Source organism: Sphaerodactylus townsendi, linkage group LG05 (assembly GCF_021028975.2).
Source record: "Sphaerodactylus townsendi isolate TG3544 linkage group LG05, MPM_Stown_v2.3, whole genome shotgun sequence".
Lineage (NCBI taxonomy): Eukaryota > Metazoa > Chordata > Lepidosauria > Squamata > Sphaerodactylidae > Sphaerodactylus > Sphaerodactylus townsendi.
Genome location: NC_059429.1, coordinates 25,378,306 through 25,403,114, shown reverse-complemented (window position 1 = coordinate 25,403,114; position 24,809 = coordinate 25,378,306). Strand labels below are relative to the sequence as shown.

Below are 24,809 nucleotides of genomic sequence, written 5' to 3'. Positions count from 1 at the left end.
CTAAAAATGACATAAGGCAATTCGTACTTGGATTCTCTTGCTCTTTAAAAAAAAATTGCTAATTACCAAACAGGTGCTTTGAAGATCAGTGATGGCAGGGGAAGTGGTGATCAACCTTTTTCTCTTGCGCCTCTTCCCCAAGTGAAGTCAGCCCCCAAAGCTGTGATTAGTTCCATGAGAGAAACAAGGTGTAGTAATTTACAACAAAGAGAAAGATGGGAGAAAAGAATAAGTATTCCTTCCAGTAAGTCTCGTTCACCTTTCAAAGTAGCTCTTTTAAAAATAAAACTTTTGTGGGGTTTTAAAAAAAAAATCTCATCAAACAAAAACATAATTCCCTTAATGTTAATTTAAAAATTCAGGAGACCTCCCCTGATTACCTGTTTCTTATGTCTCAGTTGACCCAAAACAACTTCATGACCAAGCAGTTTTTAATCAACCTTTTTAATTCAGGTTTTAATTTTGCAATAAGTTTATGCTGTCCAGATGTTCTGCAACATGAAAAGCTTTTTAAGTTTTTGGAAATGTTAAATTGCTCCCAATTTTTATAATTGTTTCTCCTGGTAATTTTGGGGAAAAGAGCTCTGCTTTCTGCAGCTGTTAATAGAGAGAAAGTCACCTCTGCCTTCTGCAGTTTGACCTAGAACTCCAGTTTCCAATGGATGGAACAAAACCAGAGGCTTCTGGTTCCTTATAGTTTTCAACTGCTCCAAAAAGACAAAGGGAGCTCAAGGAAGAAAGGTTGGAGATGTATTCATTGCCATCTCATTTTCTTAAAAGATTTGAGATCTGTGAAGCAAGGATCTGGTCAAGTCCAGGCTCCCTTATCTCTAAAAATTCCTATTCCAGTGAGGAAGTGTTTATAACTTAACTCTTTCCTTCCTAGGAAGTGAATCAGACACCTTGTCCCTGGGCTTTTCTGGCAAGGGATTGTTTTTTTAAATACTACCTATTATTCGTGGAATGAACAAGGGGTAGCATTTTGTCTTCTGTGATCCATTCCAGAGCTTCAGTGGAGCAAAGTGATTTTAGCCCACATTCCACCGAATCTCTGTGGCAGCAGAACGAGATGGTTCTGCCCGTCCCTTCAGAGGGGTGATATTTTAACTCTTCTGGCATTTGAGATTTCATCATGCATTCTTTCGACCTTTGCAACCAGAAGAGCAGTAATGTTGCATTTTTAAAATAAGACATACGAAAGGTGCAATTTTCAGCTTTAGTTTGGGCAGGGTGAGTCGTTAAAGTCAGTTTTCCATCTTTAATGTTGAAAAAAAATCAAATTTAAATACACAATGAGAATACTTTTAGAGATACTGTGGTATTTGAAGTAACTGTTTTATTTGTCCAGGTGCAGTGTTCTAAAATGTGTTCAAAATTGATACAACTCATCCTGTGTGTGCTTTAAGTAATTCTTATGAAAAGGCAGCATCCAGACATATTCTATCCAGGCATAGAATAATTATCACAAGGCAGTATCCAAGCATAAAATAAACCATAGCTGATGGGAACGGCTTTGTCTTGGCTCTACTTTGAAAACATTGATTATTTTCACGTGTTGATAGCTGATCCCCCCCCCCCCTTTGGAATCTATTGTTTAAATTTGAAGAACTTTATTTTGAATGAGTACTGAATTCAGACAAAAAATGTCTGATCTCCACGCACACACTAAAGGTAATGTGTAAACTTGGCCAGCCCCATTTGTCTTAATCTAGTTCAGGGATTCCCAAATATGTTGAACCTGTGGACACTGGGATTTTGAAAACAGAGTGTATCACAAAAAATGACTGCCATCTGTGGGGCGTAGCTGACCACAAAATGGCTGTCATTCAGACATCCACACAGTGATGGGAGGTTCCAAGCTAAGTGTCCTCTTATGATGGAGCAGCTATGAGTCCTCCTTGCAGACATAAAGGCAGTTCATCTTCGTATCTTCTGAAGCCCCTCCTGTTCCAGTGAGGTGGAAGAAGCCAAAACTGATTCTTCGGTTTGGAAGGAAGTGGGCATCAAGAAATGTATGGATGGGTGCTATGATGCCCACAAGCGCCACCTTAGAGATCATGGATTACCCCAAGGACTAGGGCCTGCATCTGTTGATTTCCTGAATGCACAATGTAGAATGCCTTGTATCTTCAAAAACTGTTTCTTAATGAGCCTCTGTAAAACCTTCAGGAGCCTTACGGCCGGCCTCCACCTCAGCCACATCCCAGTCTAGATGAGCTGCACCGTCGTCGGAAGGAGATCATGGCTCAGCTAGAGGAAAGGAAAGTGATCTCCCCTCCTCCTTTTGCACCGTCGCCAACTCTGCCTCCCTCTTTCCACACTGACGAGGTGAGCCTGTTTTTCTTGAATACAGTTTTTCTTAAATACAGTTTTTCTTGAATACAGCTGTTCAGTTGCTTCTAGAATGAGTGGGAGGAATGCTAAACAGAGGACAAAACACAGATTGTTGAGTCTCTGGTGGTGAGGGAAGACAGGGATGGATTTGGTATTATATATATACAGTGGAACCTCGGTTTTTGTTATTAATTCGTCCGGGGAACCTCGGCAAAAACCGAAACAAATGAAAACCGAGGCTCCCATTGGCAAGCAATGGATCAGCAGGGGGTTGCCGGTTTTTGCTGCAAATTTAGCGCACGTGTGCCACTGAAAACCAACAAAAACTGAAGCAACGAACGAAAACCGAGGCAAAATTTTTGTCCAAAGAATCGGCAAAAACCGAAACAGACGAACTCCGAAGGTGACAGAAACCGAGGTTCCACTGTACACATAACCTTTAATGGCATAACAGGTCCAGAGTGGACTAGCAATTAAAGGAATATAACACACTTATAAGTAAAAGACATATTAAAAATGGTAATTACAAGCTTTTGGAGCGAATTGCAATAACATAACAAAGAAACTTGGCCGTCGTTTCCAAAATATGCATATCTTCATAGTTCAATAAAAATACAGTCTTATGCAGATCGGATAGCCCATCAGTGCCCACAAGTAGAGGAAGTAATAGTTTTGCCCTAACTGCACTGTACAGTGGGCAGTGGTGCAATACATGCACAACAGATTCTTCGCAATTCTTAACGCAAGTGCAAGATCTTTCATGATGTGGGAGTTTTAGGGTCTGAGCATGCTGGATAGAGGACTAGATCCAGCAGAGCGTCAGCAGAAGGCAGTGATGATTATGGATTTTGCCATCTGACCGTAGAAAGTTGATTCCTGAGAGTTTGGGATTCATGTAGAATAACAGACATGTGAGTCAGTGGGCTTCAGGAAGGAGGTAGAAGGGAACAAAATCGCCCTTCCTTGTTTTTCAGTACAGCTGCACTGATGGAAGAGTGAGCGATTTCACCCTTTTTCTCGCTTTCTTACTGCAACTCGCCAATTTGTGTGGCTATTCCTCTACACAGGTCCTAGGAAAGCAAGGAAGATCTGTGATCCTTGTGCAGGCAGAATGTAGGATATACCCTTTATTCTGTGTTCCAATTCTATGCCTGTGCATGTGTCTCCGGGAAGAGGAGAAGGAGAAGGAGAATGAGAATTTCTTTCCTGCAGGAGACTCAAAGGGGCTTACAATCTCCCTTCCCTCCCCCCCTCATAACAAACACCCTGTGAGGTGGGTGGAACTGAGAGAGCTCAGAAGAACTGTGACTAGCCCAAGGCCACCCAGCTGGCATGGGTTGGAATGCACAGTCTAATCTGAATTCCCCAGTTAAGCCTCCACAGCTCTAGCGGCAGAACAGGGAATCAAACCCAGTTCCTCCAGATTAGAATGCACCTGCTCTTAACCACTACGCCACTGCTGCCATGCTTGGAAAGAGACCAAGGAGTATATTTTATGAACCGAGCTAGATATGTTGGAGTAATGAATTCCAGCAGTTAGAGATCTGGTTTCTCATGTTGCAGTTTTCAAGTCTCCCATTATAGAGGATGTCAGCATGTTTCTTAATGAAAGCCATTCTTTAGGTTGTTCATCTAGTTTTATTGGAGGTTATCCATGCAGTTATCTGACTTGAAGAATATGTGCATAAATAAGCCACGTTGTTTACATTAAATATTAGAACAGTGTTGACTGCAGCTTGGGCTAGTCACGGTTGTCTGAGAACTCTCTCAGCCCCACCTCCCTCACAAGGTGTCTGTTGTAGAGAGAGGAAGGGAATGAGTTTGTAAGCCACTTTGAGACTCCTGGTTGAGAAAAGTGCGGTATAAATCCAATCTCTTCTTCTTTGGTCTTTTGATATTTCCAACGTGCAATTTATGCAAGCTTATGACAGAGGAAAATAAACAGGCAGAAATAGCATTTTGAGATACTGCCAACGAATCATCACTTTCAGTTTATCTGATTTCTCAGTTGCCATTTCAGAACCAGTTAGAATGTTTAGGCAGAGGCATATAATATAGCTGCTTAAGGCAAGACTACTGCTTCAAGCTGTACATGCATATCTTATTCTTGGGCAAATCCCCCATGTCAAAATTCATTTCTAACAAATCATAGTAAAGTTTGATACGCTGCAGAGAACTGTTTTTAGTTTCTGTTTTAGTCCACAGATTATTGTACTGCTATCTCATTTGTTGTTCATGCCAGTCCCTTGTTCCTTTTCCCTTTCCTAAACTTTTGGTATTCATTTTTGTACAGTACATGGATGAAGATCTGAAGGTAGCTGGCAAATACAAAGGAAATGATTACAGCCAGTATTCTCCTTGGTCATGTGACACTATCGGCTCCTACATTGGAACCAAAGATGTAAAACCCAAAGACATTGTGGCAGCAGGGACAGTGGAGATGGTGGTAAGCATGCGGGCAATATTTTACAAACAGTTCTACAGAGGGAGGGAGATACGCTGCATGTTTACAGAACTAGTGTGATGTACATAAATCGATACCCAGTGAATCTTAACCTAACCTAGATCAGCAGATCCTGTCGTGGTGACTTTTTGATAGGATTCTCAAGGTTGCTACTTGTAATGAGGTACAGTTTCTGGGTTCTTTTTCCATAGTTATTAGCAACTCAGTTGAAACAGATGCCCCATCCAAAGTGGGGGCTGAATCTGCCTGTGGGAACGACACGTGGCCACCGTGACAGATTTACCCTCCCATGAGCACTTGTCTCAGCAGAGGGGTGAATCCGCCATGGCCGTCCCCAGCACTGGGACCCAGCACCAGATGTGATGCCAGTGTCCCAGTAGTGAGGGAGTGACTGGGGGAGGAGCCAACAGTAGTCAACTTTCTCTGGGCCATTCATCACCTTACACCAGCAGTTGGAATTTCAGACTTATGGCACCTAAAAAGGTGCCATAAGTCTGTTAAGTCCAATGGGGTCAACCACCTGGCCTCTTGGATGGGGCTGTAAGCCTTGCTTAAGGATCCTTAATGTTAGTTTGCTGAATTAATAATCCATGGTTTGTGATTAGCCAGCAGACTATCATTGGAAGCTATGTTGTAAATTGGGTTTATAAACCATGGCTTCATGCAACAACTGAATTGACAAATATTGTTACAACCATCATTCTTTTCCTAAAAGCAACATTATGAAGTACGAAGTGAATGTGGGGTACTTATGTCTCTAGAGGGGTTTAGATTGTTTGTATTTTGGTTTGATAAATGTGATGATTTATCTTGTATCTTTTAAAAATTATTTTATAATGATTGGTAAACCACCTTTGAGGTCTTTTCTGCTTTATCTGTCTTGGTAAAGACAGGGATAAAAGCAGGGATGAAAGATGAAGAATCTTGCTTATCGTTGCCCTTGTCCTTCACTTCTTCCATCTTCTCAGAATGTGGATAGCAAAGGGATGCGAGACCAGCGGTTGGATTTGCAGAGGAGAGCAGCGGAGACTGGTGACGACGATCTCATTCCATTTGGAGACCGGCCCACCGTCTCCAGGTTTGGTGCCATCTCACGTACATCCAAAGCGATGTACCAGAATCCTGGACCCATGCAAGCCATGGCAGTTCAAGGAGCTTCCACAAAACCAGTCAACATTTCAGGTATGAACATGTGCCTTCAGGACTCACACAGTAGTGGACTTCCTCAGGCATTTGCTGGTAGTTGCTAATAGACATGGCGAGCAAGAGGGACAGGATTGTTGCAGGATCACACCGCTTCACAAGAAATGATGTTGCCTGATTTGGAAGTCAGGCTCAGACTAGTTTAATACAAAGCGGAGCATGCTTTCTCCATGCAGCTCCATTTGCCTTCGTTACATTTAAGCAAATTATCACCACTAGGGTTTCCCTTAAACCAGGCTTTGGCTCATTGCAGATGTCATGGGTGGATTGAAGTTGGTTCATGCCCACCATGGACCTAATTAATGCTGGGCTCATGTGTTCTGCCTCTTGAGCTGAGGAGGCTTATCTGGGGAATTCAGATTAGCCTATGCACTCCCACACATGCCAGCTGGGATACCTTGGGATAGTTTAATACAAAGCGGAGCCTAAGAGAGAAAGGGGGCATATAAATCCAAACTACTACTACTACTACTACTACTACTACTACTACTACTACTACTACTACTCTTCTCCTCCTCCTCCTCCTCCTCCTCTTCTCCCTTCCGTTGCATGATACGGTGAAACAGAAAACAGAAGTCTACGACTAACTCCTTAATGAACGGAGGTTAGTTTCTTTCTCACTAACTGGAATTCTTAACCAGGCTTGAACTCTGGTTAAGAATCCCAGTTACCAGGAAATAATATCAGCTTCAGTGTATTGAGGTATCCACACTCAAATGTCCCAACTAGTTTTGAGTTGCCTGAAAATTTCAGTCAGTGCCCTGTGAAAGAGGAAGGGGGAAGGTGCGCACGTGAACTTGACAATTAAGCAGGTTCATACCCATTTCTGATCAATTCCAGTTTGTTGATGGCATCTGTATTTACCCTCTGAGATTCATTGAAACCTCAGTCTCAGTTCTTAGTTTCAGTGATTACAGGGAATGGGTTGGATCCAGCAGATGATTTCTGTGGATGGAGGGGGAGCAGCTTTCACTAATCCCTCCTCGCTGCACTTTTCTGAAACCTGTCTCATGCCGTTCTTGAGTTCCTGTTCCTAGGAGCAGTGGTTCAGGAGGCATCCTGGGCTGCGGGGGGGGGGGGGGGGGGTTGAGAAAGTGATGTGCCGCTGTTCCCAATTTTCAACTGAATCCAATTTAAGTGCTTACAAGCTGCTCAGCTGTAGGATTGGGTTTTTGCAGGGGGCAGGGGTGTTTCACGGAATGAAGAAGAGAAGAATAATAATTTGGATTTATGCCCCCCTTCTCTCCTGTAAGGCGGCTCAAAGGGGCTTACAATCTCCTTTCCCTTCCCCCCTCACAACAAACACCTTGTGAGGTAGATGGGGCTGAGAGAGCTCCGAAGAACTGTGGCTAGCCAAAGGTCACCCAGCTGGCATGTGTTGGAGTGCACAAGCTAATCTGGTTCATCAGATAAGCCTCCACAGCTCAAGTGGCAGAGTGGGGAATCAAACCTGGTTCTCCAGATTAGAGTGCACCTGGTCTTAACCACTACATCACGCTGGCTCTCCAAGGAGCCTTACAAAGAACAAGGTTTTTTAAAAAAAACTTTCAGGAAAAAAGTAGTTTTTAAAATGGAGTCTTTGAGTCTATTTTCTCTATACTAATTTTAGTTTGTTCTTCTTCCATCTTCACTGTCAACAGTGAGGCTCCTCAGCCTCTTTTCCACCCCACCCAGCAAAGGTTTTATAGTATGTACTTTTTGTAAACAGCGTTGCAGGCTTCCTTTGTGTATCTAACACAAGAGAAGGGTTATCTTCAGGGGGAGCTGCTGCAACAGCATTGATTCATAATACTGCATATAGGGCTGCCTTTAAAATCAGGCAGCTGTGCCTGCAGTGGTGTCCATATAACATAAGTCGTTTTAATAAACAAGCACATTCTGAACGGACCTTTCCAACTGCATTGCAGATTACAGCCCTTATGGAACACACAGTGCATGGGGAGGCTCACCATACGCACCCCACCCGAACCTACCTTCTCAGGGACGCCTTAATGAAAGGTAGGAGTATGTGAACTTGCTATTCGTGGCTGCGTCTTGTTTGCGGGGGGGGGGGGGGGGTTTCTCCCAGAGAACAGAACCATATTTCTCCTTACCGATCTCTTCCGTTTCCCCAAAGGGAAAGAATGTCCATAACAGATGCAGCTGGCCACGGGAAGCCTTTGCCCTTGGCTGAGAGGGAACAGCAGCTTCGGCTGGAACTGCAGCAACTAAACCATCAGATCAGCCAACAGACTCAACTCCGAGGTCTAGAGGTGTGTATTGGTATCCCCTGTGATTTTTTTTCTTTATTTAGGAAGGCACTGGAGAAACTAAATCTGAAAGACAGGAAGAGCCCTTTCAATATAAACCTATCCTAGTTGGAACATGTTGATATTTTGTTATCACTTTTTAGCAATTTGAAACAAGAGTAACAGTTTGCACCAGTGTTTTCCTGAAGACTTCTGTTTCTGTGTTCAGCATCTGTTCAGTTTCTGACTTTTAGAAATGTGAAGGTTTTATTGTCCTGTTGTCGATGAAGAGGGGTGACCTTCGTGGTAACATGATTTTAGGTGGTGATTGTTCTGTGTTGTGTAATATTGTGGTGTTTGGCTTCCTAACTGAACCCTATAATGGCTTTGCGCAGCTTACTGAAAGGTCTCCTTGGAAGCATTGCAGTGGCTTTGATTTTTGGGGGATAAGACTACATTTCTGATAGGGGCAACCAATAATAGTTGTAACTGTGATGCATATTCGTTCCAGAAGAGCAGTATCTTCAAAAAAATAAACTGGACACAAGATTGCGATGAGTGGGGTAGCTTTAATTCAGTAGCCTCCTCTGTAACAATCACTTGTAGACTTCACTATAAGGAGGGGGAGGTAATCCCTGCCAAGAGCAACCCTAGTCGTGTGTCTCCCACCACCCCGTCCCGCGTTGTTTGCCAGCCCATTAACATCTTCACTGTTTGACCTTATGGGTTTGCCTGTCCCTGGTCTCAGAAGATCTAGTCTAGCTTGTTTAAAGGGGAAAAGAACATTGAATAATGAGTATGAGCTTGGCCGCTCCTTTCAGAAGAAGAGGTAGGAGAAAGAAACAACGCATTTCTCACTGACTCTGCTCAACGATCCCTGAATATTCTTGTTCAGAGCCAGAGATAGCTCTGTGCTTGAGTCTTGCTTGCCTGCCTTCGGTGATGTAAAAAAATGTCCTAGGTGAGTGTTCTTGGCAGACAGGCTTCCCCGGAATCCTCAGTAATAAGCCTTGATGACGAAACAAATGTTTGTTTATATAATTAGATGCTTAGTTTCAAATGGCCTTTTGGATGTTGCCAACGTGACGTTTGTTGCACATTCAGTGCTGTGCTGCCAGTTAGCTATTTGTTTCCTTTTTTTTAAAACGTTCAGGCCAGAACTGCTGAGTGTCACGAGGGGCCCCCAGACAGAGGTTCCCCCTGAGCTCTTCCTTACAGTATCCAGACCCAGTGCAAGCATCTTATGAACAATGTGACTTGCTCAATTCTAAGGGGTCCCCAAGGTTTTTATACCCCTAGTCTTTCCCCTGTTGCAACATTGGCTCTTTCTATATTGACTTGGGCTGCTGCAGAAGACATTGTCGAAGGATATGGGACACACTCTTGAGTAGTAACCAGCTCCTACTGGACATTGACCCAAACTTCTTGAGCTGTATCACTGCCCTGCCTGAACTGTATGTTCTTTTTGGAAAGTATCCAGCCCTTTCCAGTTACACACTGCAGGGGGGAATGGGTAGTGATAGGGAAACTCTTTCTCAAGGAAGCTGTCATGGTTGATTTTTAATTGAGGGATGCCACGGTTCTCCAGAACAAAATCTGTTAGACTTCTGCCTTAGACTGGGTACATACCATATTATGGTGCTGCCAGACAGGTACTTGGTTAAGTAAGTTAGCAACGACTCGCAATGATCTTGGTTGCAGGCACAGCCTCTGAGAATCTTTGAGCAAGGCCATTTAACTACCTTCTGCCTTAGATTTCTTTACAGTTTGGACTGTGGCTTCTTTTAAGAGCTTTTGCAAGGAACTGTGGCTTTCATTCATCACTCAGTGAACTGGCAGGCAGTAAGTCCAGCAGCCCTATCCACGGCGCCAAGCGCTTGGCCACAGTGCTGCAGCCGTGCCAGTCCACCTCTTCTGTGGAGGCTTCCCGACGGCTTGGGGAGGCTTGCAATGCAAAACAGCCTCCCCGCCATTGGGGAGCCCCCGTTGGGCTTAATCGACTTGCGCCACTTTTTTGGCGGTGCAAGTTCTGAGCCTGGGTTGCCAGCACAACACCAGCAATGGGTGGGTAGTCAGCTCCTCTCCCAGCCATGCTCCTGGGCCACTCTTGCTACGCCAGAGCCAGCCACAGGAACACAGGGGTGCCGATGTGCACCAGGTGCCATGTCCTACCACCAGGGAGGGCCACCATGGCCACATGCTGACGGGTTCATCCCTCTGCCGGGGCAAGTGCCAGCACATCTGCCAGCACGGCTGCATGCTACTCTAACTAGAAGATTCTCTCTCCCCCCCACCCCCAAGATGGGTCTGAAAGACTGACAAAACGAAAGTGCTACTTTAAACGATACAGTTGACAAGAAACATACTGCCGCACGGTTGCTTTATGATGGGCAGATCTGTCAGTGGTTCTAAGCCACAGTAGCTAACCATAATCTCTACATTTGGAAGAAATATACGTCTGAATGCTGTGGGGATGATAAACTATCTGGTAGCGTTTGTCTTTCTGGCCTGCTTGTGGCCTTTCTGAAGTCATCTGGCTGTTGCTGGAATCAGAAAGATGGGCCACTGGTTCAGTTCAGCTAGGCTTTTCCCCGTGTTCCTGTCTACACTGCAAGGTCTGCTGTTCACATGGCTAGCTTAGAGCATATTTTCAATTTTTAAAAATGATTGACAGAACCTGAGGAAAAACCGTGCTCGATTCATAAAGTAACTATATTTGTAACTGTAGCTCGCTTTTATTTGCATGTAATTTTTTTTAAGCGGCCTGCATATTCTGTATGACAGGAAGTTAGGGCTGGGCTTGGGGAACCGAGCTATACTCCTGCATTTGGGGCCTAATTCCCGTGTCTGCATGGTTGTGTCGTTTGTGTGCTCAGTTGTCGTATGTGCTTGGCTTTGTGCATTTAGGCTGTTAGTAACAGGCTGCTGTTGCAGAGGGAGGCGACCACCTTGGCAGGCCAACCACAGCCCCCACCGCCACCTCCTAAGTGGCCTGGAATGATCTCAAGTGAACAGCTGAGCTTGGAGCTACACCAGGTGGAGAGGGAGATCGGGAAGAGAACCCGGGAGCTGAGCATGGTGAGTGCTTTGGGGGCAGGGCAGAGGAGAGCTGGGAAAGGCAGCTGCCCCGGGTGAGTTTGCAAAGCTGCCTTGTTCCTTGCAGGAAGGTGTCCTGCCGGAGAGCTGCTTGCCACAGTCACCCATTCTTCCCACTGATATTTCTGTAGCTAGACTGACTTGAATTTCCTGACGTCGGGTCACCGATGTGGTTTGTTTTTATTTGTAATGCAGTGCTAAGGATGCTTCGTGAGCTGCCAGATGTGGGAGTGAGGGGGGAAATCTCAGCAAACGCTTCCGTTAGCAGATTATAGTTCATTCTCTAAGGCTACAGATACATGATGTGATGCAGTTTGCAAGCAACGTCTGTTAAACGGCATTTCGAAGCGGGGCAGTGGTTTTCCAGCATATGGTGATGGACTTCCTTGGCCTTTGCTGCTTGATCCGTGTGCTTTTGGGACGTTCTGTATCTTGGTAGAACGGACAGATACTTTTTAGGCTTACATTTCTCTTGTCCTGTGGCTTTGGCACAAATCCGTCTGTGTGGCGCGTTCTGGTTTTTATAGCAGTCTCTTTTTTTGTCCTTGCTCCCGGTGGGAGTAAGCCTGGAGGCTTCTTTTGTGTGTTGTGAAATGAAGGTGACTGTTCTTTCCTTCTTCCCAAGGAGAGCCAGTCTTCCCTGGAAGTGAAAAGCAAACTGGGTGCCAGTAAGCAAACAGAAAACGGACAGCAAAGCAAGGTGCCAGCTGAAGACCTTGCACTTACATTCAGGTAACAATAACAACAACAGACCTTTATTAGGCATAAATATCAAAATAAAACAATAAAACGATAATGAGGACAGAGCAGATTAGTTTTCCCTTTCAAGCAGAGCCTGCAGCAGATATTGGGCTGTAATCCCTAACATACATGGATTATTGCTGTTAAGCAATTTAACAATATCAGCTTTAGGGGAGCACTTATGTATGTACTGTGGCAGAAGGGCTTCCCTAAGCGACTCATATTTGGGGCAATGGAACAGGATATGTTCCAGCATTTCAATACAAGCTGGACAATGTGGGCATGCTCTGTCCGACAAGGGAGCATTCCTATAACGGCCTTGTGCCAGGGCTGGAGAGTAGACATTGCATCTGGCTCTGGTAAGGACCCAACGTTGCCCAGGATCAGTGATATGCACTAGGTATGAGGCCATTTTCCCAGCCATTAGATCACGGGTGTCAAACTTGCGGCCCTCCAGATATTCATGAACTACAATTCCCATCAGTCCCTCCCAATGTGAGCATTGGCTATGCAGGCAAGGGCTGATGGGAATTGTAGTTCATGAACATCTGGAGGGCCCCGAGTTTGACACCTGTGCATTAGATTGATACCCAAAAACAAAGGGGAGCATGTTGCTCTTGCTTGGCTCATTAACAATTGCTGCTCTTGATCCAATAATCTAGTTCTGACTATCCTTACATTCAGGTAATGCAGCATGACTTTGGGGAGTCCTGTTAATAGTAAAGATTTGAAACAAGATGTACATAATTCAACATAAACTAATTGGAATTCCTTGCTTATTTATAATACTGACATTGGCGGCTTATAGTTGACTGTGACGTTTAATATTAAGTTGAACTAAAGAATTTTAGTGGGGGGAAAAGGCATGTAAAACTGAACATGGTTCAGGTTATTTTTCATGGAGTATCATATATCGTATATTTTCACTTCTAGTTCCTTTTTATTCATTGGGAGAGATTTAAGTGTACATTTGACCCAGTAAAGGGAGCCACATTGCCTAGTGGTTAAGTGCTTGCACTGCCACTCACATGGTCAGGAGTTCAAGCCCCCCATGGGTCAGATATCCTGGCAGCTGGTTCATGGTCAACTCAGCCATCCATTCATTCCTTGGTTGGTAAATGAGTACCTAGCACACAGCTAGGGGGTAAAGAATAGCTGGGGAAAGCAATGGCAAACTACCCCGCAAAAACGGCTTGCCTATGAAATCACTGCTTGCAGTGGTACCCCAGGGTCGGACACGACTGAAGGGGAAACTTTACCTTTTACTTTTGACCCAGTAAAATTAGTTGTTATTTTGAAGTGTCGAATGTTAGCACCAGGAGAGAAGGTGGCATGATAAAGCCCGATCTCACTAGATCTTAGAAGCTAAGCAGGATCAGTATTTGAACGGCAGACCAGCAAGGAAGAGTCTTCCGAGGAAGGCAATGGCAAACCACCCCTGCTTCTCACTTGCCTTGAAAGCCCTGTGGTGGGGTCGCCATAAGTGAGCTGTGACTTGAAGGTACTTTACTCACACAAAGTTAGCACCCTTGTACCTGTTTCCTTTTGGTTATTTTGGAGCTGTGTGGCCAACCCATACTGCCCGCTGAGGTTACTTTGTTCCTCAAACAAAAATTTGCCAGCGGTCCCTGGCCCTAAGAACATCAGGTTGGCCTCAGTTAGAGCCACGGCTTTTTCAGGCATGGATCCAGCCTGGTGGAACATTCTGTTGGCTGACACCAGGACCCTGTGGGACCTTATTCAATTCCGCAGGGCCTATAAGAAGACAACGACTTTGGATTTATACCCCACCTTTCTCTCTTGTAAGGAAACTCAAAGTGGCTTACAAGCTCCTTTCCTTTCCCCTCCCCACAACAGACACCTTGTGAGGTAGGTGGGGCTGAGAGTTCCAAATAATTTTGACTAGCGTAAGGTCACTCAGCAGGAATGTAGGAGTCTGGAAACACATCTGGTTCACCAGATAAGCCAGGTGGAGGAGTGGGAAATCAAACCCGGTTCTCCAGATAGAATCCACCTGATCTTAACCACTACACCCCCCTGATAGAGATGTTCCGCTAGGCTTTTGGCTGAGGCCATTGATTAGTGCAGCACTATCTGACTGCTGGCCTCCCGACCACTTACCACCAACTATAAGTGGATGGCTGAATTCGAACACCATTGAGCACATTCAAACTGAGCTCCTCCCACTTCCTGTTTGCATCTTGCTCTTCCTGTTTTTCTTTCTCTCCTGGTAAATAGGAAATGGGAACTTTACGGGCTGTATTAGCATGATATTTGTCACCATCTGGGAAGGAATTTTGATTTTGCATTCTGTGATTGTATTTTGAATGTCTATACTTTCATGTTGTATTTTACTGCTGTAAGCCGCCCTGAACCTGGCCATGGGCAGGGTATAAATGCAATTAAATATTGTATTAAATCTTTCTTCCTGCCTTTTCTCTCTGTCCTTTTTTCTGTTTTGACATTCATTCTTCAGCAGTGACGTTCCCAACGGATCAGGCCCAACCCCAGAAAGCATGGGCCTCCTCTCAAACAAAACCGCAGCTCTGAGCTTGTCAGAGGACACCGACGGGGGAGGAGGTGAGCAGGACACCCAGAGGGCAGGGTCAACATCCGCATCTGCTCCCTGAAGGAACGAAAAGCATCCCTCCACTTCTGTCGGGGGCCACCTCCCCCCCCCCCGGCAGGATGATGGGAGACAGCGAGAACAACAACAGCAGCAGGTCCAGAGATAATGTGCACAACACCACTACTAGAAACGAACCCTGCACATAGTTCACATTAACACATTTTTTAATTAAAAAAATGAAAATTAGCAGTATCTGCAAGCAACTCAGATTAAATTTGTTTTTGTTCTGTGAATGAACTTTATTTTAATAACTTTGGATGCCTTGAATGCCAGGGCTATAAAAGAAACAGATATTATATATATATATATACACACTCTGTTTGATTAATTGTATGATCTTAATGAGGTAGGTTTTCTCTTTTATTTTGGTATTATTACATACCCAGTGTATAATTCCTTTTAGGCCTCTTTACTCCTCCCTTTGCAACAAGCTCACTGTGTTTGCATGAGTTTGAAAGGAAAAAAGGGGGGGAGATGTGAGATGGAGGAGGAAGCTCGGTTGAAAAATGTGTAGCGGAGTTGATCGGAAAGTAGCTCTCCTTGAAGATGATGCCCGTTCCTTGATATTTATTCATCATCTTTTCCTAAACATTCATAGCTTTTAAGCTACAGTTTTGATGTAGTTTTATCACTTGGCAAATAGCAGAGCTCCATACAAACCTTGAAAGAGTAAAAATTGGGGTGTATATGGAAGGAGTCCCTATTTTTGAAGGGAGCAAAGGTGTCTGGGCTCCTGGGTCAATATAAATTGGCTAATGTTTCCTTTTGCCTTTGAGGAAGCATTCTACAAGTGAATTCAGTGGCTTTCTATGCAGTAGGGATGCAGAGGTAATGCGAAGACAGGGATCAAAGGTCTCGGTTTTTTCCTGTCTTGTCCAAAGCAAAACCTTTGTATTTTTATGTCTTTTCAATGGAGGGATGTACAATAACCAGATGTCGGGCGAGGGAGGGCTTGTATATCTGCCCCCAGGGAGGACCTACAGAAAGTTCTATTTTGGATGAGACAGAAAAACAGATAGGAATCTCTGCTACCTTTTACTTCTGTTCCCTCTGCATTTTTCACTCCATCCAAAGCTGCTCTTAGATCCCCTTTATTCAGTGGCCTTTCTTTGGCAATTGACAAAAAACTTGACAATTGAAGCTTCCTTCCTTGTAAAGGAAAAAAAACACACACACGTCTGGGAAAATATCTTTTCTACAGCTTTATTTCTAGCAAATCTGTCTTGGGAAGAAGTCTCTTCAGAATCTGTATGGGATGAAACGTGTCCCATTTCTATTAATAGCACTTCATGTAAGCCTGGCTGTAAAAACCCCTCCCTGCAAGGCATGGGCGGGGGTGGCTCATCCTGCACATATTTTTCACATCCTCTCTCTTCCTCACCTCTACCACTTTTACACGGACCCTGAGATGGACCCTGAGAGAGAGAGAAAAAAAATCCCGGCAAAAGCTTACGCGCATCTCTTAGGCCAGCTTCTCCCCTATGAAATTACGACTACTAAATCTCAGAAAGCACTGGCTATGTAATAAGTGGCAGCATTGCTTTGGTTGGGTAAAAGCAGAAGTTTATTCATCTTGTTTTAGGGTTGTTGTGGTTGTTGTTTCCCCCCCTCTTCTCATAACACCTTGTCAAGGACATGGTAACCTTCAGCTAATCTTTTCATCTGTCTGCTTGTTAAATAAAATATAATGGGGTGGGGTGGGGTGGGGAATACAGCCCCCTGGTTGCCTACCAGTAGGAGAGTCCGAGCAGAAGACTCTTTTGAGTAGTGATTATTTAATTTGCCCAGTCAAGGCACCGCATTTATATACTGTTTCACATTGAATTTGATTATGCCCTATTGACCTGGCTGGCCAAAAATTTGATACACGTATTGGCTTGGGATTCGAGCTTTCTTTCTTTTTTATTTAAATAAAAAAAATTATATGTATGTATGTATATATACATATATATGTAGTTATATCTGTATATATATTGGATATGTTTTAAGAATTTTTTTTTCACATGAGTGCAGCTGTTGTCAATACATCCGGGAGGTAGAGGCACTGCAAGAATACAGGCATTTTTAACTCTAATCCATAGGTGTCAAACTTGTGGCCCTCCAGATGTTATGGACTACAGTTCCCATCATTCCCTGCATGCTTGCAGGGGATGATGGGAACTGTAGTCCATAACATCTGGAGGGCCACAAGTTTGACACCTGTGCTCTAATCCTTTCTGGTTCTCTTAAATTCACATAGCAGTCTATGTCACTTTATTTTTATGTAGCATGAGAGATGTGGAAGACGTTTTAGGCTTTTCAGACTGTCTTGAGTCACAAGGGTGTGTTCCTTTTGCAGCACCTTAGTTCTCTTTCCACTTTTCATAACATACTCCTGCCCCCTCGTTCCCACTCTAATGCCGCAAAGTCTGGTAGAAACCTGCGTTCTTCCTCTTTTGTGAGAACTGCTAGTTTGAGAGAGCCTATCTCGCCTCTTCCTGGCAGTGTCAATGAAGTATATAGAGTTGTGAGTGATCAAACAAGGACACACCATTTTCTTTCAGATTTCCCCTCCCTTCAAGTTCTACGGTGCACAGTCTCACACTGAAAGGGGGCAAGTCCACAATGCAGATGTTCTCACGTTTTAGGCTTATTGTGGGAACAGGTAAGACATTTTAGTCTTCTTGTATGACCTGCACAGTTCCAGTTCAATTAGGAAGTCAGACTTGCTGACAACATCAAAATTGGCTTTATATTCCATGAGCCCTGCTGATTGATTTCTGACTACCAGGGGGCGAGATTTCACAGCAGAGACGTCAAGTCGCCTCTGAACTGTTACACACTCTGAGTATGAACTACGAAGAAGACCTCTTAATAGTTTCTCCTGGTGCTTGTCTTTGTAAACAGCGTCCTTGTTATGGTCAGTCTCTCTAGGTTAATGCCCTGTTTGTACAAGCAGACCTCTGTGAACCACATCGATCTTGGCTTAGTTTTCTTTTACATTCTTTGTGTGTGTGGGAGAGAGAGAGAAGGCAGGTCAATAAATGTGGGGCCACAGAAAACAAGAGGAGCTTTAGGTTTTCCAGAAATTAAGTTGGTAGAATGTGTTTGGCTGCCATGCAGAAGGAACTGTAGCCCCACAGTTCTGCCTTTCATAATTGAGACTTCAGGGTCTGTACTCAGTAACCTTCCAGTAAAGGTCCAAAAACTGGGGCCAGGGGACCAGTTGTCTTATGACCATCTCTCCCCAGCAAGGCGGTAAAGAAGAACGGTTAAACACAAGCATTGACTGTTGCACAGTAACTGCAAAAGTTTCGGGACCTTTACTTTGGAATTAGATTCATAAACTTGAGAAATGGGAGCCTACTGGAGTTCTTCTCTTACATTAAAGGACTTTTTTCCCCTCGCAGTTTCTCTTCAGTGGCAGAATGTCTCAGCCTTGCTCCACAATGTTGTAAAAATGCCGTTAAGAAGCTGGGCTTTCACAGGGAATTCAGAATCTCTTTGTCAACTTCAGGCGCCACGTACTGTTGGACTCTGGACAAGTCTGAAAATCCTTTGTCTTGTGACAGATAGGGAAACAGAGCAACAGTCATAGAGATGACAGCGCCCCGGAGGAAGCCTTATGGCTTCTGTCACCCGTCATTTAATCACCCTCCCTTTATAGTGTATATCATATTTTTCAGTGAATAGTCATATCTCTGGTCACTGTAGACTGCCACTTACACTCCATGACATTGTCTGTAATACGGTTCTGATATTGTTTTTAACTCCTGTTTGCTTCACGTTAATCATTGCTAGAGCCCACTGAGCTCAACAGCACATGTTAGCCTGATATGTTGGTACCAAGGATGTCATAGTAACATATAGTCAAGCACTCCCTGCTTTTTGCCACACGCTATCTTCTCACACAAGTTGATGAAAGACCACATGTTTAGGCATGGAAATGTAACTGAGGCCCCAGGTTTAAGATGTCTGATTCCCTAAAAACAGAAGTGTAATGTCTGTTTCCCTTGGATCATGTAAGTTCTTTGTTGTGCTTGCTGGTTTCAGCTTCACTCTTACAGATCTTGGCTAATAAGAACTTGGCAGAATCCTTCCTGCTTTTCTAGGTGGTTCTTCTGTTGTTCTTCCCTCTCTTTAAACATGCCGGCCTCCCTCCCTGATCATGCACCAGTTGACAGCTTGCTGCCTCAAAACTGAGCATTCAAATGAATTCGCTTAGCCAATAACTTCTGTGAAGTTGCCTTTTCTAATGGTGTTATTACTCAGTGATACACAAATGTGGTATTGCCCCTACTGGTAGGCAAATGAGGGAGTTTGTATAAATGCGGAAAACATCTTTTTTCCCACTCAAGGAGAGCCAAAGACTTGTGCTTTACTCTTGGTTTGTTCCTTTTTCTTTCCTTTTTAATTTTACTGAGCTAGCCAGTTTGGATTGAAAAAAAAAATCTTTGTAATGTTTTGTTTTCCCGCTGTTAACACTGGTAGAAATGTGCAAAAGCTCACGATTGTCAAGCCTTATGAAAATATGTTGAATAGCAACAAACGAGCAGGTTTTAGAAGTGGTGTGTTTAAGCATCTCTTTGAATTGGCAGCCATTTCTCTCTTCGTATCTTTTTAAAGATGTCGACACCCAGACACGTACGTGCTTGAACTCTCCCAAGTTGTTTAAATTTACAATTGGCAAAAGGGGTTATTTTTTAAAAAAAAGTTAAGTTCTTGTTTGCTTTGGTTATTTTTGCTAGGCATTTTCTCTGAGTCGAAGTAAATCTAAGGAAGCTTTGAACAGAGGGGAAAGGGCTCTTTGAATGCAAGTTGCACCAGGCATAATCAGGTGGTGTACATTTGCTTCTGCAAAGACATTGCCTGTGCGGACTACGTAGGTAGATCTACGACTGCAGAAAATGCACTGAACCCTAATCTACAAATCAGACTGATTAAACACAGTTTCTGTCTGTCTAGCGCCTTTGCAGAAATCACCCTGTTGGACAGCTTTCTGCATTAATACACAGAAAAGGTGTAAGTAGTCACCAGAATGTGCTTGGCACCACAGTTATGTTTATTTAGCTTGGGTCTCTTTAAAATAGGCACCGTTAGGGCAGCCACTCCCCAGTTGTTCTTATTAATCACAGTGGTGTGTTCATAGTGAAATTTTGCATTACGCCCTGCAAGTTTGCATATCTTAATCTCTATGGAAGGTGCCTTTTCTTTTTCCAAAGCAAAGTTTCTCAACCTTGAAATCCTGGACTATATCCTACCACTCCACTCAGATGCCTTCCTGTAACTTGGAGGAAGGCTTCAAACAAAGTGGTAGGATGCAAGCCTCTTTCTGTTCCTCTAAAATCTGCAACAGGAGAATACGGAACTTCTGCGCCTTCTGTCCTGTTACTCTCATCCATTCCCCCTGAAATAAGAACAACTCCAGTTTTGTCCAATGACAAGGGAGTAAGAGAGCATGACAGGTAGACAACCCTGCAGGAAGGATAGGAATCTTGCAGCTGCATACACTCCTGGTGCTTTAAATTATTTGAAGGACAGAGATCGAACTTCTAGAACAGCGTTGTCCAAATCTGGTACTTCAGATGTTCAAGGACTACAATTCCCATAAGCCCCTGCTAGCATGGCCAATTCCATGCCAGCAGGGGTGATGGAAATTGTAATCCATGAGCATCTGAAGTGCCAGAGTTGGACAACCCTGTTCTAGAACCTTATAATCTAATAAACTCTGACCAGACTACAGGTTCAGGTACTGATTGACTCAGAGGTTTCTTGATTTGTCTTCAACAAAGTTGAAATTAACAACCTGAAATGAATGAGAGTGAACATTTTTAAGGGCAACCTTTATGGCACTGGAAAACATTATACATCCAAGCACCACTTTGTCTTGCTCCAGAAATAAAAGCTTCATGACAGTGAGATGCCGATACAGAATTTTTCACTTCCCTTTTCCCAATGGCAAATAGCACAAAGGAAGCTCTTAAAATTTACAGTTCTACCTTCAGCTCTATGCACCAGCAAAGGTCTGCCTTGATTGTGGGTGGCATGAAACTTAGATATATCCCTGGCATCACTAGCCAATTTCTGATTCAGTTGTTTGCTGTGCGACCCAAATAAGGCTTCTTCAATGAGCGCTGTTTTGCCAGAGAATTGGACGTTTCTGATCGTTACAAAAAAGATCCTTTTATATTTACTGACCAGCCTGGTTTTGGGTTGATCGTGAGCTGTCTGGAAACGCAAGTTAACATTCAGCAACTACTTGATGCAGCAATATTTTGCGTGCCGTCATTCCATTCCCACCTCCCCCAGATTCAGTTGTCCAATACTCACTAGGATTTAAAGTGTGCCCCACCCCCGGCCAATTCTTCTTTTTAAGTAACCTGCCTATAGGGGGTTCTGTACTTAACAGAAGAGTAGCCAACCAGGGCAATGTTTGAGATGTCCTAAAGCAGCATTTAAAGGAGAACGACACCTCTTTTTTCCCCCCACTGGATGATTAAATAATTCATTTTGATTTCTCTGATGAGCTACTGCAGTGAAGGTGTAGTTTTGAAAGACAATGAATACTTCCTGTTTTCATTGTGACTCCTTAAGAGAGGTTCAGTAGTAACTGAGGTTGTTCATCTTTTGATAACTTGGTACAGCTTTTGTTCTGATGTGTAAACTGGGTTTCCTAACATACGGCTGCCTTATGCTTTTTTAAAAATGTCCCAGAACTATCTAAAGAGTTTGGGGAAAATATACAAATTTCCAGGGTTTTTTCCCCAGAAGGAAAAAAAAATGTAATGCTTAAATACAGTCTCTCTCTGAAAACTACAAGTATTAGATATGCTGATGTTACATGTATACATATCTTTTTATGATAACAGAAATCCTGTGGAGTATTTGATATTTGCTATAAACAAAATTTGTTTGCTTTGGTGTATGTTAAAAGTGACTTTGGGCACAATTGTTAAGTGGGTCTCCTGCACCAGCCTCGTTTGAAATGTATGAGATAACGTGCAAGCAGACCGCCACTGTGACCCTTTCGTCGTTAATGTTAGTTTATTGTGGCAGACAATACTCACAAGTCTTTGGCATCCAAAACCAGATTGTGTAACCGGTCTGGACTCCCACAACTGGATCTGTGCAGGGAGCTCCTTCAAAATTTAGCCTTGGGTAAGACCTCTGGGAGCGGGTAAGGGAGCAAGGCAGGTGGGCCCTCTGACGACGGGACCCTGTTTTGCATGCTGTCTTTACAACACTCAGGTGCTGTAGAGGCCCGTAAAATGAATTTCTGCCGCCTATTGTATGTTTACAAATGCCTTTCAGTCTCTGCTTGCTATGTAAGCAGCCCATTTGCTAACCATGGACCCCTTTCCCTGAAGGCGACCTTATCAGCAGCATTTTTGGTGGCATTTTTTTGTTCGTTTTCCAGAATCGCCAGTCAGCCATCTAGATTTTGCTCTTTGGTGTTGTTGGTTTTTTGATTCATCAAACCTGCCTCCCTCTCTGTTTCCAGAAGTCCCCTGGCCATTTCCAGTTGTGGGATTTCTCTATATGTGTGTGCATTCTTTATGGTTGTGTGTATGGTAGGGGGAGGGGAGGGGTTTAAGCCAAGTTTCCTTTGGTCTTTTTAGGATCGTACCAGTCTCCCCGAGACATTCTTAAGTCATTATCACCTTTTTGGGTGGAGTTCATTTTTTTTAAATAACTTTTTGACATTTTTGGTGCATATATGCTTGGGATAGAGCTCATGTAATTTACCAATCGTATTGATTGTATGTGATTGTGCCCTGCAGAGGTATATTTAACAAAAAATAAAAATTTAAAAAATAAAAAAGTTAGTCTAGGGTGATGATGTTGTTAATAAAAGAGACATTTGAGTCAGGCAATGAGTGACTTCGTTAATTTGTTGAGTGTTCAAGGGTTTATGACTGATCTTATCAAACACATTTTCTGAGATTCCGTCCTCTGCCATCGATCTTTGCACCTGGCTCGTGTGTATTCTCTGCCTCTTATTGAGGGATCCCACAAGTAAGAAGCTTGTCACCAGAAATTTAAACAGTACCTCCCTTTATTTCCCATATGTTAATCCTTTTTTTATATAAACAAATATTCTCCCTTTCCCTTTTAGTATGGAACTGACATCCTCATGATACATAATTTTAACATGGCATCATTTGCAGATCCTTAAATCTATGCACTGGGGGCCAAGTACAGACAAAGCATATCTTTCTCCTAACCTACAAGGACACCCAGCTTTTAATAAAAATCCTAAAAAGTGAGGAAAACAGTACGGGTTATATTCCCCCCAAAATAGAGGAGAGATGTCTATGGCAGGGGAGGGGAGGGGCAAGAAGCCAGAGAGGCAGGAGGTGTGAGCAAAATTCTCTCACATGAGCAAGTTTCTTATGTGTCCCTGTAGGGAGTAGGAGTGAGAGTGCAAAGGTAGATGAACAAGCAAGCTAAGGGTGTGTGGATGATATGCCCCCCCCACCACCAACACCACTTGGGTTTCACAGCTTATGCTGTCCTATTCAACATGAGGAGATTATGTTTTGTCTCATAAATAAATGATATTTCAACATTCTTTCCTGCCATCACTTTCCCTTTGGAATTGCCTAAGCCTCATATAGGTCCTCTGTATTGTTTGTGACCCAACTCAGCTTACCGAAATTGCATGTTTTTAAAAAGGCCAGTGGATTTAATCTACCTTTTTTTTTTTGTATATCGTAAATAATAATGGAGAATGCACATTTCCCCTATTCTCCCCAATACAAATGTGAAGTGATATTCCAAACCAGGCCTTAAACTCTGTTGAAAAGGAACAGGAACAGACGTCATTCAGAAAAGTCTGAAGTTGTTCAGTGCCACATGCTCAATCATCTTGGCCAGATAAAGAAAATTTTAAACAGCCTCCGGTTGACCAAAACCCCTTATTCAAGCAAAGTTTATTCAACTGATCCCTAACAATAATCTTATTTGAAAGATTTCATGAAGATCCCTCCAAGGAAGTATGTTACTAACTAAGATGGTCAGGGGTCTCAATCACAGATGGCCCTCACAGATGGCTCTGCTAAATCTTTACTACAGGATATATTACCAAACTGACTTGAAGGTCATGGAGATTTCATCAGTTAATTTTGTTTATGTTGTCTCTAATATCCAATATGCTATTCATTGAAGATTCTGATCTAGAACTCATCTGATTCTGAATTATCACAGTTGTGCAGGATACAGCTCAGATGATGCAATAGTGGTGGAGGGAAAAGAAACCTTTCTTCGCCATCATGACTGGTAGCTTCAGTCCTCTGCCAGGGACATTCTAGTTGCCTCCAGGATTTTGGACAGCCAGCATGAACATCTCCCCAATAGATAAACCAAGGGATCGGAGCCCTCTCAGAAACAGGAAGAAAATGCTGGTGAGCAATTCTTTCAAAGGTTTCAAAAGGCCCAGTGCTCTTGGTCTCCACAAGAGCTTCGACAGAGTTGCCACTAAGGCTTTCAGAGTCATCTCTCCTAACAAAGTATTCTGGGAATTATGATTCTATGGAGTACTGAGTTATCTACTGGAGATTCCTAGAGCGCGTGCCCCCACAGAACTAGAGTGCCCCGGGCCTCAAAGGTAGAGAACAACTATTAAACTAGTTTAAATATCTGCAGCCTATACTTCTCTATGCCTCCCGAACAAACTTCTCCCTGCCCTTGTTACAGGGCTTGTCCACATGTAGAACAACACGGCTCCCTCAATCTTTTTTTGTTCAGTCTTCTGTGTGACAATACACAGGTTCTAATTCCAGCAAACTGCTTTATTTCACAGAGTTGGAGGAGAGATTTAATTCCTTTCTGTGCTGTTTTCTATTAAAAGCCTTATACAAATCCACAACCAGTTAAGAAGCCCTGCTGATTAGCTATGAAAGATAATCAGCTGCAGTAAAGATGGCATCGGTCTGTGTAAGAACTTTCTCCGGATGCCGCTTGGACGGCTCTGCAGTTTGGCTGTGTGCGCTGTGTGTTCAAACATTCCCATTGAGTTGAACATTAAAAAGGCTCTCAGATCAAACATTGCTTTATCCCATCCTTTGTTTGATTTGCCTTGACTGGCCAACAGCCTTTGACCTCCAGGGCCCTCCTGCCCCCTTTCACATTATCT

At 43.5% G+C, this 24,809-nt stretch overlaps 1 protein-coding gene across 4 annotated transcripts in view; it reads left to right on the top strand.

Moving 5' to 3' along the window:
* RC3H1 (ring finger and CCCH-type domains 1) overlaps positions 1 to 16,764 on the top strand; it is a 67,665-nt gene extending 50,901 nt beyond the window's left edge. Inside the window, exons 13-20 of one of the 4 annotated variants that reach the window (XM_048496507.1) lie at positions 2,170 to 2,328; positions 4,628 to 4,780; positions 5,767 to 5,980; positions 7,909 to 7,999; positions 8,118 to 8,253; positions 11,164 to 11,307; positions 11,951 to 12,057; positions 14,546 to 16,764. In XM_048496507.1, coding sequence (XP_048352464.1) covers positions 2,170 to 2,328; positions 4,628 to 4,780; positions 5,767 to 5,980; positions 7,909 to 7,999; positions 8,118 to 8,253; positions 11,164 to 11,307; positions 11,951 to 12,057; positions 14,546 to 14,696 — 1,155 coding nt within the window. In that variant the 3' untranslated portion in view covers positions 14,697 to 16,764. Of the gene's footprint in view, positions 1 to 2,169; positions 2,329 to 4,627; positions 4,781 to 5,766; positions 5,981 to 7,908; positions 8,000 to 8,117; positions 8,254 to 11,136; positions 11,308 to 11,950; positions 12,058 to 14,542 lie in introns of all 4 variants that reach the window. The other 3 variants (XM_048496506.1, XM_048496505.1, XM_048496504.1) reach the window with 3 other exon arrangements.
* Positions 16,765 to 24,809: the final 8,045 nt, after the last annotated feature.